The following is a 15,015-nucleotide window of genomic DNA, read 5'->3' as shown; positions in this document are numbered from 1 at the left end:
AGTTAAGCAAATTGTTTATTGTGAAGATATTGAGTCAAATGCAATAACTAATTTTGAACAATCTAATGTTATTCTAATTTTATGATATATCAAGTTGTAATAAAAGTACATGTATGCATTTAATCTTAGTATAAACATGTACTACACTGAGTACATAGATAGATAAATAGTACACAGAACTACAATCCTATAAAAGTAGTAAGGTTTTTTGTCTGATTCTTAAGATTTTATTACTACTGAACCGATCAAGTTCTCCAGTTTAGGAAAGTTTCACATAGTTTCCTGTGTGATTTCAGGCTACTTTAATTTTTAGTTTAGGACTTTGGATGTTTTTGGCTATTAGAATACTGTGCTTTAACATGCTAGGGGCGCAGCCGCTAGTATATATATACGTGCGGCTACGCCCCTAGTATCTAAAGTATCTGTATTCGAAATGGCAGAATGACGCCAGAAGAATTAAAACCATCCCAATACTTAATTCTGAAAATGAATAGCCTAAAACCATCACAGGACCTATGTGAAGCCTACCCAAAAAATATTGATAAAGATTTACAAGAATTGTTGGGATTTGCAAAGAGATTACCTCCCTATAAAATAGCTTAAAACCACCCCAGGTACCATTTGCGAGATTTTAATAGACTTACATACAACTCTAGTACGAGAAACAACGCTTATGATATTGCTAATGGCAAAATTAGCATAAGCATGTCAATTATGTTAAAAAATCAGTGTAATCTTTTGAAAGCAATGTTTGATTATTATGGTCAATTTTTATGCATAATCCGATTTTATTATCCTTTCTACTTACATATTTTTATTCATCCTGAGAGGAAAAATCTGGTGTTTTCTTATTTCAACTGAAAATACCAATTAGCAAGCTAGCGGTTGCTCCATGCACTGTATTTGGATGAGGATTAAAAGTAGGAAAATAGCCTAAAACCATTCAAAGACCTATAAGAAGCCTCCCTAAAATGGAGAACGGTTCAGTAGTTTAAAAAACCTTACTACATTATATAATAGGAAAAATAGTTTTCTTATAAATATGAGTTCTTCGAATTCCATAAGGCTAAGCCTTTTTTTGCTCTAATTTTTTAACTAAAACTCATCTTTGCATGAACATCGAAATAATTTTGTGCAATCAGGCTAGGTCACATTTTCTATTTCTGATTGTCATATTGTTTAGTCACAGTGGTCTAGAAATGGTCATAATAATCATAAGCTGAGGCTAGGTAACAATTTCTATTTATAAAAGTCAACTTGTTTTGTCACAATGGTCTATAAATGGTCACAATAATCATAAACTGAGGCTAGGTAACAATTTCTATTTATAAAAGTCAACTTGTTTAGTCACAGTGGTCTAGAAATGGTCATAATAATCATAAACTGAGGCTAGGTAACAATTTCTATTTTTAAAAGTCAAATTGTTTAGTCACAGTGGTCTAAAAATTATCATAATTATAGAAAAAAAATAACCAAAAGCTACATAATATAAAATCATAAATTATTAACTTTTTTTAAAAACCATATTTCATCCATTTTTAGACCACTGTGCATTCCATAGAAATGAAGCAGACTTTAAAAACCTTACTAATAGTAAAACGTGTGCCTGACTATATAGTCTAATAATAGAGCTACAAGTTTAAATGCTACATGCATCAGGGATCTAAAGGGATAAGACAATGGCCAATAAATTAATTTACATCCTCAATGATGCTACACAAAATTACCCCTTTTCTAGATTACAATGTTGTAGAATGAAAGGTATTGACGCTCAACTTAATCAACTAACTTTTTATTCAAGAACGCTTCTTGACATGGGGAATCGTCACATTAGATATCAGCCATCTATCTTTAATAGCAACTGATATTTTTTAGACTTCGCTACTTATGGCTGTTACCTCCTTATCAAAGTGTACATTGATAAGGCATTAATATAGACCTCCTCCTGTAAAAATGTAAGGGTCATGGAAAGAAAACGAAGTAGCGGGTCTCGTCGTATTTACACAGTACCTTTTGATAAGTTATTTCGGGTTAGGTAAACATTAATGATTGCCCCACAGGGTTAGGTAATTGGCCCTGTAGGGTGTCCTCCGCAGGAGCTAGAAATAGAAGATAAAATACTCTTTCGCTTTCTTTCTACGATCAAAATGTAATTTTGCTTCTCGAGTAAATTCTGTCTTAAAATTATTTGCTTAAAAAGTCAATTTAATTTTTTAAATAGCTAATCTTCAAATCTATGAGCTTTATTGGTATGAGTGACCTCCATAAAAAAGCAAAGTTGCACAGTTTAGAATGTTTCATTTATGGCTATTCATGTTTAGACGAGTAGAAATTTTCTTTCATGTCTGTAAAAAGCAGAGCTACTCTGAAAATGTGTCGATTTTTAATATAAAGCTGAAACTATTTGAAAATTAGGGATATAAAGGTTATGCAAACAAAGACCCTAAATAAACTAGAAACCCAGATATACAAAGAAAGCGCTGATATTTTTTTTTTTACTTTTGACAATACGTATAAAAATTATTAAAGATTGGAGGGGTAATTTTTTATAGGGGCGGTTTTTCTTGGGAGGGTGGTGGTACTTAACCCTAAACTAGTTAAAAACCTTCTCTAGTCTATGAAAGGCTACATTGTAAAGGAGAACAATATCGCTTTAGAGGTTAGCGAGATCCCAGAGACAGACATACATCATTTTACTTTTATATTATAATTTTTAAAGAAACTTATAAATCTGTTTAGAATTAAACTCCACTTATTTTAAACATAATTATCCTTGTTTATTATCACAAATGCACATATAGGTGATCAAGCCATGTACAAAATATCCATAAAGTGTTTTATTTGACCTCCATAACAATCAAATTGCATTTTCAATAGCTTAATAGCCTTTCAATATAAACTATTTGAATTAATTTTATTTTTTTATTAACACTAAAAAACTTGTCCTAACTTTTGTGATTTTATCGGGACGAGCTCCCAAAGTTCAAAGTTTTGATTAAAGGGGTTCAACAAAATTGATTTTTTTTCAATAATTACTCAACAAAATTCAAAAAGTAAAGTGTCAAATTAAAGCTCTTACCATTTTTGTTCACAATGGCAATTTTCTTTTCTTTTTGTTGCTTTTTAGTACCTTAAAATCAACTTAATTAAAAAAAACTTAAATTACTTCAAAAATAAGAGGCCTAGAAAAATACCCGATTGCATATCTAAATTATATGGATCATTTTACATTTACTTCTTACTAAAAGCACCGACAAGCTATTTTTAATAAATCACAAAAGTTAGGAACAGTTTCTTTTTTAAAGCTTCTTAACAAAATAATTTACTACTTTGACTAAGGGAGTGACTTTAAAAAGTACATTAAACAAGAAAGGTTGTTGTAGATCAACCCTTCATTTTCAATTTATTTTTAAAAAGAAAATGTAAAAAAAAAATATATTTGAGAAGGGTTGGATTATTTATATGGGCGATTTCTCTAGGAATTTAAGGGTAACTTACCAGTAATAGTTATAAACATTACCTGGACGGACCTATAAAACGCCTCACTGTATAGTAGAGCCATATCTGTCCAGTGCAGTGATTAGCACACAGAAACACAGACTTTTATATAAGGAATATGATTATTTTAAATTCGCTTCTCTGATGTAACAAAATACAAAATATTAACAAACCAAAATCCTTTTCATCTTAATTCCAGGAAATTTTGTTTTGAGTATTTTCAGCAAGTTACCCAGAATTAAAATTCAATTTTAGGTTAAATAGAATTTTCATCAATACACAGATAAAGGCATGACGTTAAATGTTGGGGCTTTCGTAATTTCATTGGGAAAAAAACTAAAAAGTAGCATATAAGTTTCTCCTAATTTAAAAGTAACAGCAAAGTGTTTAGCAAAAGATCTTGCTAGCCGCTGAAATGAAAAAATCTCTATATTTTTTCTTTTAAAATATTAATTAAATTTTTTATTGTACCATACCTTTATTTTACTCTGATGCATATTTCTAGTTAATTGTTAGTTTCAACATAATATGTCAAAAGCAGAAATTAATTTTCTTACAAATTTTATTGCATATTTTGTAGTAAACAATCTAGAGCAAGCGGATAAGGAAGAAATACTTTTGTATGAAAACTAGCGGCTACGCCTCCTAGAAGCCTCTAGGGGCACTTAAGGTTGGAGGGGGAAAAGTCGACATCATCCCATTTTAAATTTGAGTTTCAAAAGAATAATAAAAAAACAATTGGGGGGGGGGTGAAGACATCCTCCCCAAAAATAGTTTAAAACCTTCCCAGGACCTATAAGAAGCTTCCCTGTTAAGGAGAACCCTATCGGTTCAGCGGTTAGCGAGATCCTTCGGTACAGACACACAAACATCCTATTACTTTAGTATAAGGATAGGTGGATGTTTGTTTTTGTGTCATATAAGATGTGTGAAACAGCCGAACTAATAGGATAATTATATTTCCAGTATGGCTTCAAAACCGATTAATATCCGCTGGATTAGAACCGATTCTCAGCAATACAGAAAAATTATTACAGATAATTATCCACGAATATTAAAATAAAAATCATATGATTAATACCAATTTTGTCAGTCAGGGACTTTAGCCCCTTGGGGTTAATAAAACTGTTCATTATCTTATAATTAAGGGAGGGGGGTGTGGTATGTCAAATGTTAGGAATAAAGAAATCGAATCCAAGATAAAAAAAACGTCAATATTTAGTCATAACGTCAGTAGAATATTGACATGTCGGTATGATGTCAACCATGAGTTCTTCTGTCATATAATTATCAATTACTAATAGAACAGTATGTCGATAACAGCCACGATAACTTTCATTTAAAGCCATATAGTAAACAAAAACCTGACCTAAAATAATAAACCAACAAATTAACAACTAAACCCCCCCCCCTTACCCCCACTCAAAATAAAGAGAGGGGGATTATAAGTGCTCTCTTAGGTACTAGGTGTTAAAGTGCAATTTTTTAATTTTAATATCCGCGAAAAACTGTCTATTAGATGATACTAAAAATAAATATTAAAAGCTTAATGCATATTACCGCAACTAACAGTTAATAATTAAAATAATGCACTTAATAGCAAAGCCAAAATAAAAGCAGTAAAATGTCAAATAACAAGTTTAAGAGAGAAAAGCCTTTATGTTAATGTTAAGTTGGTATGTTTAAAGTATAAATTAGGTCGAAAGTAGATTATATTTATGTATATATTTGAAGTTTAAGTTTAGCAGTTTGTAATTCCTTTTAGTATTTTCTTTCATGCTATTTAATCATTTAATCTCAGTTTTGTTATCTTATGGCATTGTTTTCGGCGGTTTCTCTCTAGTCTCTAGTCGAGTAAAGACCCCCCCCCCCCCCTTTATTTAAAAATAGATTAATAAATGGGGGCATATTTTTTGTTTTTACTTTAAGTCAGGTTATGGCCTCACATGTATAGTCTCCACAGGGTTTGAGTCCCCAGACTAGGGTTAAGCATAGGAAACCCTCCTCTTGGAATTTATTGCAAAACTAGGGAGAAAGTTTTCATTGCTTGATAGCCAACGGATTAATTTTTACCAACATTAATCCGTTAATCCCCAATATCCTATGGTATATTCTGTCCTTGTTGGTAAAAGGTCCTTCTAAACACACATTAGAGAAACAAGTTTCAGTTTAACAAAGAAAATTTCAAGATGTAGTTAATGTAAGGACATTTTTGACCTTTCAAAGTAAATTATAAATTATTAGGTGCTCTTACAAACTGTTGTTTCTACTGTACAATAAATAGCCATACATTTAAAAGATTTTTAATAAAACTTATAGCTTCAACTACATCTTGTACTATGTCACCCTTTCTTACTTATTTAAAAGAATCTTTGGTAATAGACCCTTTCTTAACATCGCCCCATAAGGGGCGATTCGTCGCATTTTTAAAATGGCTTTTTATAGGTAATTTTAGGTTAGATTAGGTTATATTGGGTTAGGTGATTGCCCCACAGAGGTAGGTAATTGGTCCCGCAGGGTTAGAGCCCCCTGCAGGGGCTAGAAATAAGAGAAAAGCTACTGTGAAAATTACGAAGAATCGCCCCATAAGGTGCGATGTTACGAAAGGGACTATACCCGAATCTTTTTTAGTGCTCACTCTTCCCTCTAAGTAACCTTAAACATGGAAGATGATTAAAGTCGCTCCACAGATTATGACGTCATGCGATAGAATAGCCAATGAGAGGCCAGCATAGATTTTACCATTGGTCAATTACAGTGTATACTGGCCTCTCGTTGGCTATTCTAACGTATGACGTCATATTCTGTGGAGGGACTTTAATCGTCTTCTTTAACAAGCCTTAACTTATCTGAACGTTTGCTATTGCCGTTTTCGTGACCATAGCAAATAGAGAGACTGACTGGCATTCTGTTATTTGGTTTATAGCAAAAGAATACATTAAAAGTCACGCATGTAATCACTTTTAAATATAGATGAAAAGACAAAAAAATCTACTGCTTTTTAAGACTACCTTATTAAATGTTGAATGATGTTTAAAATTAAATAAATTATATACACGAAAATCAATCAGAATTTTCTCAATTAATTTTAAATTTTAAAAGAAATCTTACATGTCAATTTTATTGATCATTTTTAATAATAAGCTTAGAAGCTGATCTATAATTTTCTTTTTTTGTTTGATAGATTTGTTTGTAATGTAAGAAGGGCTAATAATTCACTTTCCAGAACTTTTTCTAAACCTATTAATATCCTGTTGATTAGAACCAGTTATTACTCACGTATAACAACTATAAACCATTTTCAAAAAGCAATAAAATAAATTAAGGCTAACAAAAATCGTTTTTAATATTTTTTCATTAAATATTCACAGAAAGCTATAGGATACAATGAAAAAATAACTTTTCTACTAGTTTTTAAACTAAAAGTAAAACATATAAATGTACTACATAAATAGCAAATAACTCTAAGCATAAAGCAATAAAGCATAGAGTTGATGTTATGTTGGTGTTTTAACAAAATTTACAAAATATAAATTGCACTTTTTTAAAGCAAGAATATTTTAAACAAATGTTTTTCTTTCAATATGATTTATTTTATTCTTAGGAAACTGTTTGTCCTTGAACTTCTTCGCTTTTATTGATAAATTATGGACTGAATAATGGTTTCGCAACCGATTAATTTCAGCTAGATTAAAACCGGTTCTTAGCCATACTAAAATTATCATCGTACTACAGACAATGCACTATATTTTTTTATTTGCATGGTCTAGAACCGGTTCGAAGTTAGAAAAAGATTTATCTATTTATATGATTTATATTATTTTGAAAATCATTTCTAACAAAAGCGAAAATAATTAAGGTTTGAAAGTTGTTCTTCAAATAAATAGCATCTAATCTTCTCATTGTATTACTTTCATTTAACCATGAACATATAATAGTTATTTCTCGCATCATATTATAAACAGCTTTCCGCGGATATAGAATGTACAATTATAAGATTAAAATAAGTTTTTTTAGACCCGAGGTGCCGAAGGCTAAAGACTTTTGGCCGAAAATCCCGAATTACGTCATATTGTAATAATATACTGTTCTAATATCATTTTTATAGGCCCTATAAAGAGCTTCGGTCAATGTTGAAAGTCACTTAAAAATCAGACATGTAACGTCATAAAAATGAGTGATTATCCACATATGATTTAGGGGTTTTCTTTCCCACTTCTTCTCTTATCTCCCTCATTTTTATGACGTTACATGTCTGATTTTTGAGTGACTCTCTCCATTTTCAGACCTTCGTCTATGGCTAAACCAAAAGTTTGCCTATATTTTGTGCACACTCTTTATGTTGAAATATGACAAAATTATTATTGTTTGAAAAGGTCAAGTGTGTCTAAAAGGCAGGTTCTTTAGTATTAATACACAGTGCTGTCACAACATATTATCAGTCTTTAAAGACTATTTTTCTATTGTGATATTATTGATGTTTAGTATACTTAGAACTCATCCTAAGTGTTTTTAACAAGGATGAATTTATTATCCTAGGTAGGGCAGGCAGTTAAACATTTTACACTTTGTTTTTGTCAAGTCGCAGCTGCTCAATGATTTACTGTAGTTGTCTGTGTTAACTCAATCGGTTCAGTGGTTAGCAGAGAGCTAGGGAGGTGACACTGAAATATAAATCAAGCTGGTATCAGATTTTTTAAAAATCAAGAATTATCTTATTCGTTGTCATAAATATTTTGGGATCTTTGCAGTTTTCAGAATTTTCCGCGAAGATGTGATTGACCAATGGTAAAATTTATGCTGGCCTCTCATTGGTTATTCTATCACGTCATAATCTGTGGAGGGACTTTAATCATCTTCATTTTCTGCAAATAATTTTAATTTACAGAAGGGGTAATTTTGTCCTTTAAGATCCCTTGTTGTTAGCGAGATCTTTACTGACTGACTAAAAAAACATTTTTACTTTACTTGATAAGATAACTTTCGTTGAATATAAGTGGTCAAAAAGTATTTATAACACAAAGATATTCCAGCTTTTTTGACGGATTTTTATTTCAACATATAGATAACTAACATCAAAGAAACCTGTTATGAAAAAAAATAAAATGTAACGCTATTCAAGTGATAAATGCTGTGTTTCTCTTGTAGGTTATCATCCTTGTTATAGCAGTACATGCCAAATGGATGATTATTGTATTTCTGCATTCTGCAGTTTTTTTTCGCAACAGGGTGTGGACTTACATGTTAATCTTTGGTGCTGTCATTATATCAAAATAACATTATAATTGGTCAACATGCTGTCGACAATTTATATAGTATGTATATAGGAAATATGTGGATATATTGACAGGAGAAAGTTTGTCGTCAATTTAGCTTGCTAATATTTACCTCATTTATTGGGCAGTTCGTTCATCCAGTAGAAGGGGATAGGATGGGGTAAAGGAGGCTGATTTTGGTGGTTTCGTTATTTTAGCCCGCTGAGAGTTTACTTTTATTAGAGAACATAAAAATCTGGTGTAATATCCAAGTAAAAATATATCCCATATTATGAAAATTGGCTTTTAGTTTTATAACAACATTTTATCATTGTCAAACTGAATTTTTTACTATTGATGAAATTATAAGTCAACCTGATGTCACCTCATTCAACAGGGTGAACTAAAGTGATATATTAACAATGAAAAAAAGTCATGAAATATTAATAAAGCATGCTAAAAAATGCCTTCATTGCACATTTTACAAAAATGTTATATGTCATTTCAAAGAGAATTTATAATCATTTTATATCCAATCGTATTATAGACAGCTTGCCGGAGGGATATTAAAATAAAAATAAAAAACATTAGATTAAAACCAGTTTTGCTGTAATACAAATTATCATTTTCAGTATGGCTGGTTCTAATCCACTGGATATTAATCGGTTATGAAGCCATTCTGGAAGCTTTCTATCTGTTCTTGGCATTTATCAATTTGTTTTATTTCCATAAACAATAAACTCCTAACAAATTAATTAAATCCATTTTATTTCAAACTTTGAAAAATTATAGTTATTTATGACATCGTGTAATATACAGTTTTCCGCGGATATTAAAATAAAAAGAATAATATATTTAAACCAGTCTTGTTAGCTCAGAGGGGCCGAATGCCAGGTCTGAAAAAAACTAGTATTAATTTTGTGATTTTGTATTTTATTAGTCGTGGAAAATTGTCTGTAATACGATGCAATACATGATTTTTACTGGAAAAATATTTCAATTTGATAGGTTTTGGGATTAAAGCAAATAATTGAAGGTTAAAATATAAATATTTCTGTTTCAGGTAAGCGTAGCACAGCTAATCAGTCTGACCTCTGGAGAAGCTATTAGCAACGCCATCAGCTATGGCGAAGACGACCTTCTGGGACTTGAATCAGCTGATGCTGTGGTCAGCCTACCAGGCGCGAATGGCAAATTATCAATTTCTTTGGCTTTGTAACTTTAAAATTAACCATAGGCTTGCTGTGAAGCTGGGTTATCTATAGTAGCACTCTTTTTCTCCAGAATGAGAGGGGACAATGGGGGCTGTTTATTACACTAGTCCCCAAAGTTTTCTTATTCGTTGGCTTTGGGAACGTTAGTGAATTTTGTTAGTTGATTTATTGAGATAAATGTACAAACGTTTCGACCACTAATTTTAATCTACAGAAGGGGTAATTATGTGTATCTTTGAAAAAGAAACGGATAATGTTATACTTTTCCAGCCCTTGATTTGTCATCCGGTCTCCTCCCCGCCCTTCTACCCCTCGCCCCATCCAGCCCCTCACACTTCAGGAAATTAATAAAATAAATCATCTAAATAACACCCTCAGGAACGTTTTTTTGAGGGTGTTAAATGCGGGTTTCAGGGTTTAAGGGGGAAATCTAATGCATTTTATTAATTGATATTAGTCCTATAGATCCTACTAAGAAACTTTTCATGGCTTTTTTCATAACACAGTATATGAGCTGACACCTTTTTTTGTAACTTTACAAAGAGTCTCAAAAATCAGCCATGTGACGTCATAGAAAAGTTTCCTTATTTTGGATTACACAAAAACAATTTAGAAGATTTTTTTACACTAACATTTGATATTTCTACATGAGAAAAAAAACTAAATAAGTATTTAATTAATTCATTAATTATACAGACCCAAGAGGAAGCCTCAACAAAGATTCCGTTTTACTGACCAAGGACGACCCAGGTAAAAGAAATTCCTTTTTTTAAATTTAGTTGTCTATTTCTATACAATAGGCTTTTTATTACACTAGTCCCCAAAGTTTTATAATAACGTTTTTCCCATTCGTTGGCCTAATAACTTTGGTGACTTTTAATAAATTTTAATTGGTTGTTTAATTAAGTTGAGAGTTCAAACGTTCCAACCACTAAATGTAATCTACAAAAGGGGTAGTTTGTGTGTTAACATTGGGGATGTTCATCAATTTATTGGCCATTGTCTTATCCTTAATATCATTCGTTCGACTGTATATTTTTATTTATCTTGTTTATATATTTCACTTTCTTGTTTGAGATGGCGTTTTAATTGATTATTTTACATTCTATTGCCCCAAAATTTCTTACTGGAAAAACTGAACCTGATTTAAAATTCATCTTTCCAGGTTTAAGCCACGTGGACGTCTGAGCTTGAATGCTGAGGCAGAGTCAGAAAATGAGGTTGAGCCTGTGGAGAGCATAGTCCAGACAACAGTTGACCCCAGAGACAATGACGTCACTGAGCCCACACCAAGAACCAGTTTTGTGCCCCAGGAAAATAAATTAATGGTAGACACAACTTGGAGACAAAGTTTTTTTTACAAAGCTTCCAAGATAAATTAACCCTCTATTTTTTTTTATCTTTTTTTCTGTGTGTGTGAAAGATAGAGGGCTAAATCTGAGTTACTTTTTAACATGAAAGTTGGCATTTTTTGAATTCCTACATCCTGTCGGGCACAGGATGCCAGTAATGTAAGGGTCATCCAGGTGGAAAGCAATTTATTTTTTTTTACTTAGATAAAGCCAGCTCATACCAATAACGAAATGAATTCGGAAGAAAATCACTAAACCTATACGTGTTTTTCAGCTGTCGTTGGGGGGCAACACATCGTAAAATTGACGACCTCTCCATTTGCCCCCCAAATATTATTTTAGATTTATTTTGCTTGTTGGTTATACCTTATTCCTGAGATAAAGCATTTTAGATAGCCTGATATCTAGTTGCCGAATGTGTACGCAGTTTCCTGAGTGTTTCCTCATCCTAGCTCAATATTTACTACTGGCTAAAAAAGCTTCAAACTTCAAAAAAACAAAATCAAAATTTAAAAAATTCAAATTTATAATGTATATTGTATAAATCGTTTACACATTCAAATTTTGATTTTTTTAAGGGAAGTTTGAAGATTTGTAGCTAGTAGTAAATATTGAGCGAGGATGAGGAAACACCCAGGAAACTGCGTACACATTCGGCAACTAGATATCAGGCTATCGCATTTTATGCTACCAAATTAATAAAATATCCTCTAGTAGTACATCCTCATATGAAATATAGGTGTTTAATTTTAAACTTAAGCTTTTCTAATATGTAAAAATGACATATTAAAATTTCATTAAAAAAATCAACAGCCGTTTGATCCCGCCGACTGCTTATTACTTTGTGCTTATTAACTTAGTTATAAAGTAGCTGTTTATTTTTAAAATTCTTTTGTTACCAATAATTTGTTTGCCCCGGACGTGATCAGCTGCGTAGAAAACTGCCCTCCTTCCCCAAGAGAACAAGACCCACATTTTTCGATGCAACCACACTCCCCACCACAGGATAGTCAGTTTCTCGTATTCATTCGAATCCGGTGGATCGGAACCGGTTCTCATCCGTACGAAAAAACTATGTCTAGCATCGTATTATATCCAGTTTTCTATGAATATAGAAATGTACAATTATAAGATTAAAACCAGTTTTTTTAGCCGGTGCCTTCGGCACCACGGGGCTAAACAAACTAGTTTTAATCTTATAATTGTACATTCTATATCCGCGGAAAGCCGTTTATAATACGATACGAGAAATAACTATTCTAGAATAAAAATCAGTTGAATAAAACATACAATATGAAATACTTGAAGAAAGATTAAGATTTTATTTACTGCTTAACCGATTGAGTTCTCCATATTAAGGAAGATTAAAACTGGTCCCGGTAAGGTTTTAGGATATTTTAATTTTATATTTAAGCCTATGGGTACTCTTAGGCGATTTCTGCCCCCTTCATACCTCTTTGAATACTAATCCCCTGATTCTAGGGGCGCAACCACTAGTATTATATAGGGTCGGGACATGGCTCCGGGATACTATTTTATTTGAAGTCATTGACTGGTTTTAGGCTATAGCTCTACCCCTCAACATCTTTACTAATTCAGATCCCCTAGATGCTAGGGGCGCAGCTGCTAGTTTATTATAAAGCACAACACTTTTTTTGCTCTAAATAACACTTCGATTTTAAACAGATTAGATCATGTTTTTTTATATGAAAATGATTATTTTGTAAACAGAGGCACCCACAACCACCCCTGAACCAGTTACAATTCTTGACAGAGAAACTACTAGGTAAAGATTGTGGATAATAGTATTATATATAGCTTTCCATGGATATTAAAATAAAAAAATTTTAAAATCATAGGCCCAGGCTAATAAAACTGATTTTTATTTGAATATTTTTGAAAAATTGTCTTTATATAATGTTATACAAGATTTTTCAGTATGTCAGAGAACCAGTTATAATCCATATATAAATAGGGTTCGAAGCCATACTGGAAAAGATTTATCGAGTTGCAATGCATACCTTCTTTACAACAGACAGACTATAAGACTTATAAATGGCAATTTTTTGTTTAAATTAGGTATAGGAAAGACTTATAGATTGACAAAAAGGTGAAAATATGTAAAAAAAAAAAATCGACGGTTAACATCTTTTATTTTCAGATTCCAAATTGATAGAGAAACAACTAGGTAATGAATAGTGATGTAGATTGTAGATAGGCAAATGTTTGGACTGATTAACGGACAAAATAGATAAATAAAAAGGTAATTTATGGTTGAGACTAACATAAGAAGCTAAACTTTAAATATATACATACATATAATATTAGAAAAAGCTATCAAATTATTGTTTTTCCTTTTTCAGATTCCAACCTGATAGAGAAACAACCAGGTAATTTTTTTTTTACCTGCTATTTCTAAACTAATTATTAGTACATATTTATTCTTGTAAACAGAAAAAAATATTGAATGGAATGAAAAGTGTTGATTTTAATTACAAGCTATAGTTATTATTGTATTATAGACAGTTTTCCCTGGATATTAAGATGAAAATTATTAGATTAAAGCCAGTTTTGTTGTCTCCGACGGGCCGAAAGTTGTGTGTAATGCGATGCTGTACATGAATTTTCAGTATGGCCGAGAACCGGTTCTAATCCTGGGGATATTGTTTGGTTTAAAAGCCATAATGGAAATACAATAATAGAGCAAAACAGAAATACAATGATATTTATGAAAACAGAAATGCTATTTAGCTGGACTATAAAAAAAGTCAAAACTAGGGTTGGGCCGGATATCCGGTTTGGAAGGATATCCGGCCATTTTCGATATCCGGCCGGTTACTGGATATTGAAACAATCCTGATACCGGATATCCGGCTGATTTTTACTGCCGGATATCCGGTTATCCGGCTGGATATATGGTAATTTGCCGGATATCGAGCGTTTGCCAGATATCCGGCCGGATACCGGATATTGAAACTATCCGGACATATGATATCCGGTATACGGCATCCGGCCCAAAAAGTATCCGGCCCAACCCTAGTCAAAACTAAATAAACTGATTCAACTAATAGAAAAAAATATTTAAGATTCCAAGCTCTTGAGGACCTTTTTGGTACGGCTGGTGGAAGCAGCAGCTCTCGCCAACAGGCCCGTCTGCCCGTCCAGGTACAGCCAGTTGAACCTGTCCGTCTGCCCGTTGAACAGCCAAGTCTGCCTGTTGAACAGCCACGCCTGCCAGTTATCCAGCCAGTAGAACAGGCCCGTCAACCCTTCCCTCAGGTAAACCATATCTTATAAACTTGTAAGGGTTTTAAGATTGTCAGTTTGGATCTCTTTAACAACTACTGAACTGTTTAGCTCTCCATTATATGAAATTTTAATATAGTTCTCCGGAATAGTTTTGGGCTTTTTTTCTGCTCCTTCCTTATCTATAAAAAAAACAGTCCCTAGAGGCTTCGGGCTTGGTCATTAGTGTTGTCATAAAAGAAATAGTAATAGAATGTGTGTCTGTCTGTGTGCTGAATTTAAGATCTCGCTAACCACCTGACCAATATGCTTTTCCTTTAGAGTAAAGCTTTTATAGGTCCAGAAATAGTTATTTCTTTCATCGTATTATATACAGCTTTCCGCGGATATAGAATGTACAATGATAAGATTAAAACCAGTTTTTTTAGCCCCGAGGTGCCGAAGGCACGG

General features: G+C 32.4%; 1 protein-coding gene across 1 annotated transcript in view; it reads left to right on the top strand.

Moving 5' to 3' along the window:
• LOC145332604 (uncharacterized) overlaps positions 1 to 15,015 on the top strand; it is a 147,766-nt gene that overhangs the window by 112,105 nt on the left and 20,646 nt on the right. Inside the window, exons 2-10 of the mRNA XM_080177643.1 lie at positions 9,817 to 9,934; positions 10,238 to 10,307; positions 10,664 to 10,717; positions 11,133 to 11,280; positions 12,249 to 12,324; positions 13,051 to 13,105; positions 13,481 to 13,507; positions 13,683 to 13,709; positions 14,406 to 14,598. Coding sequence (XP_080033769.1) covers positions 9,817 to 9,934; positions 10,238 to 10,307; positions 10,664 to 10,717; positions 11,133 to 11,280; positions 12,249 to 12,324; positions 13,051 to 13,105; positions 13,481 to 13,507; positions 13,683 to 13,709; positions 14,406 to 14,598 — 768 coding nt within the window. The remainder of the gene's footprint in view (positions 1 to 9,816; positions 9,935 to 10,237; positions 10,308 to 10,663; positions 10,718 to 11,132; positions 11,281 to 12,248; positions 12,325 to 13,050; positions 13,106 to 13,480; positions 13,508 to 13,682; positions 13,710 to 14,405; positions 14,599 to 15,015) is intronic.

Source organism: Acartia tonsa, chromosome 1 (assembly GCF_053477335.1).
Source record: "Acartia tonsa isolate MP-2025a chromosome 1, ASM5347733v1, whole genome shotgun sequence".
Classification (NCBI taxonomy): Eukaryota; Metazoa; Arthropoda; class Copepoda; order Calanoida; family Acartiidae; genus Acartia; species Acartia tonsa.
The sequence above is the reverse complement of the archived record's forward strand: the minus strand, read 5'-3'. Positions and strand labels throughout refer to the sequence as shown.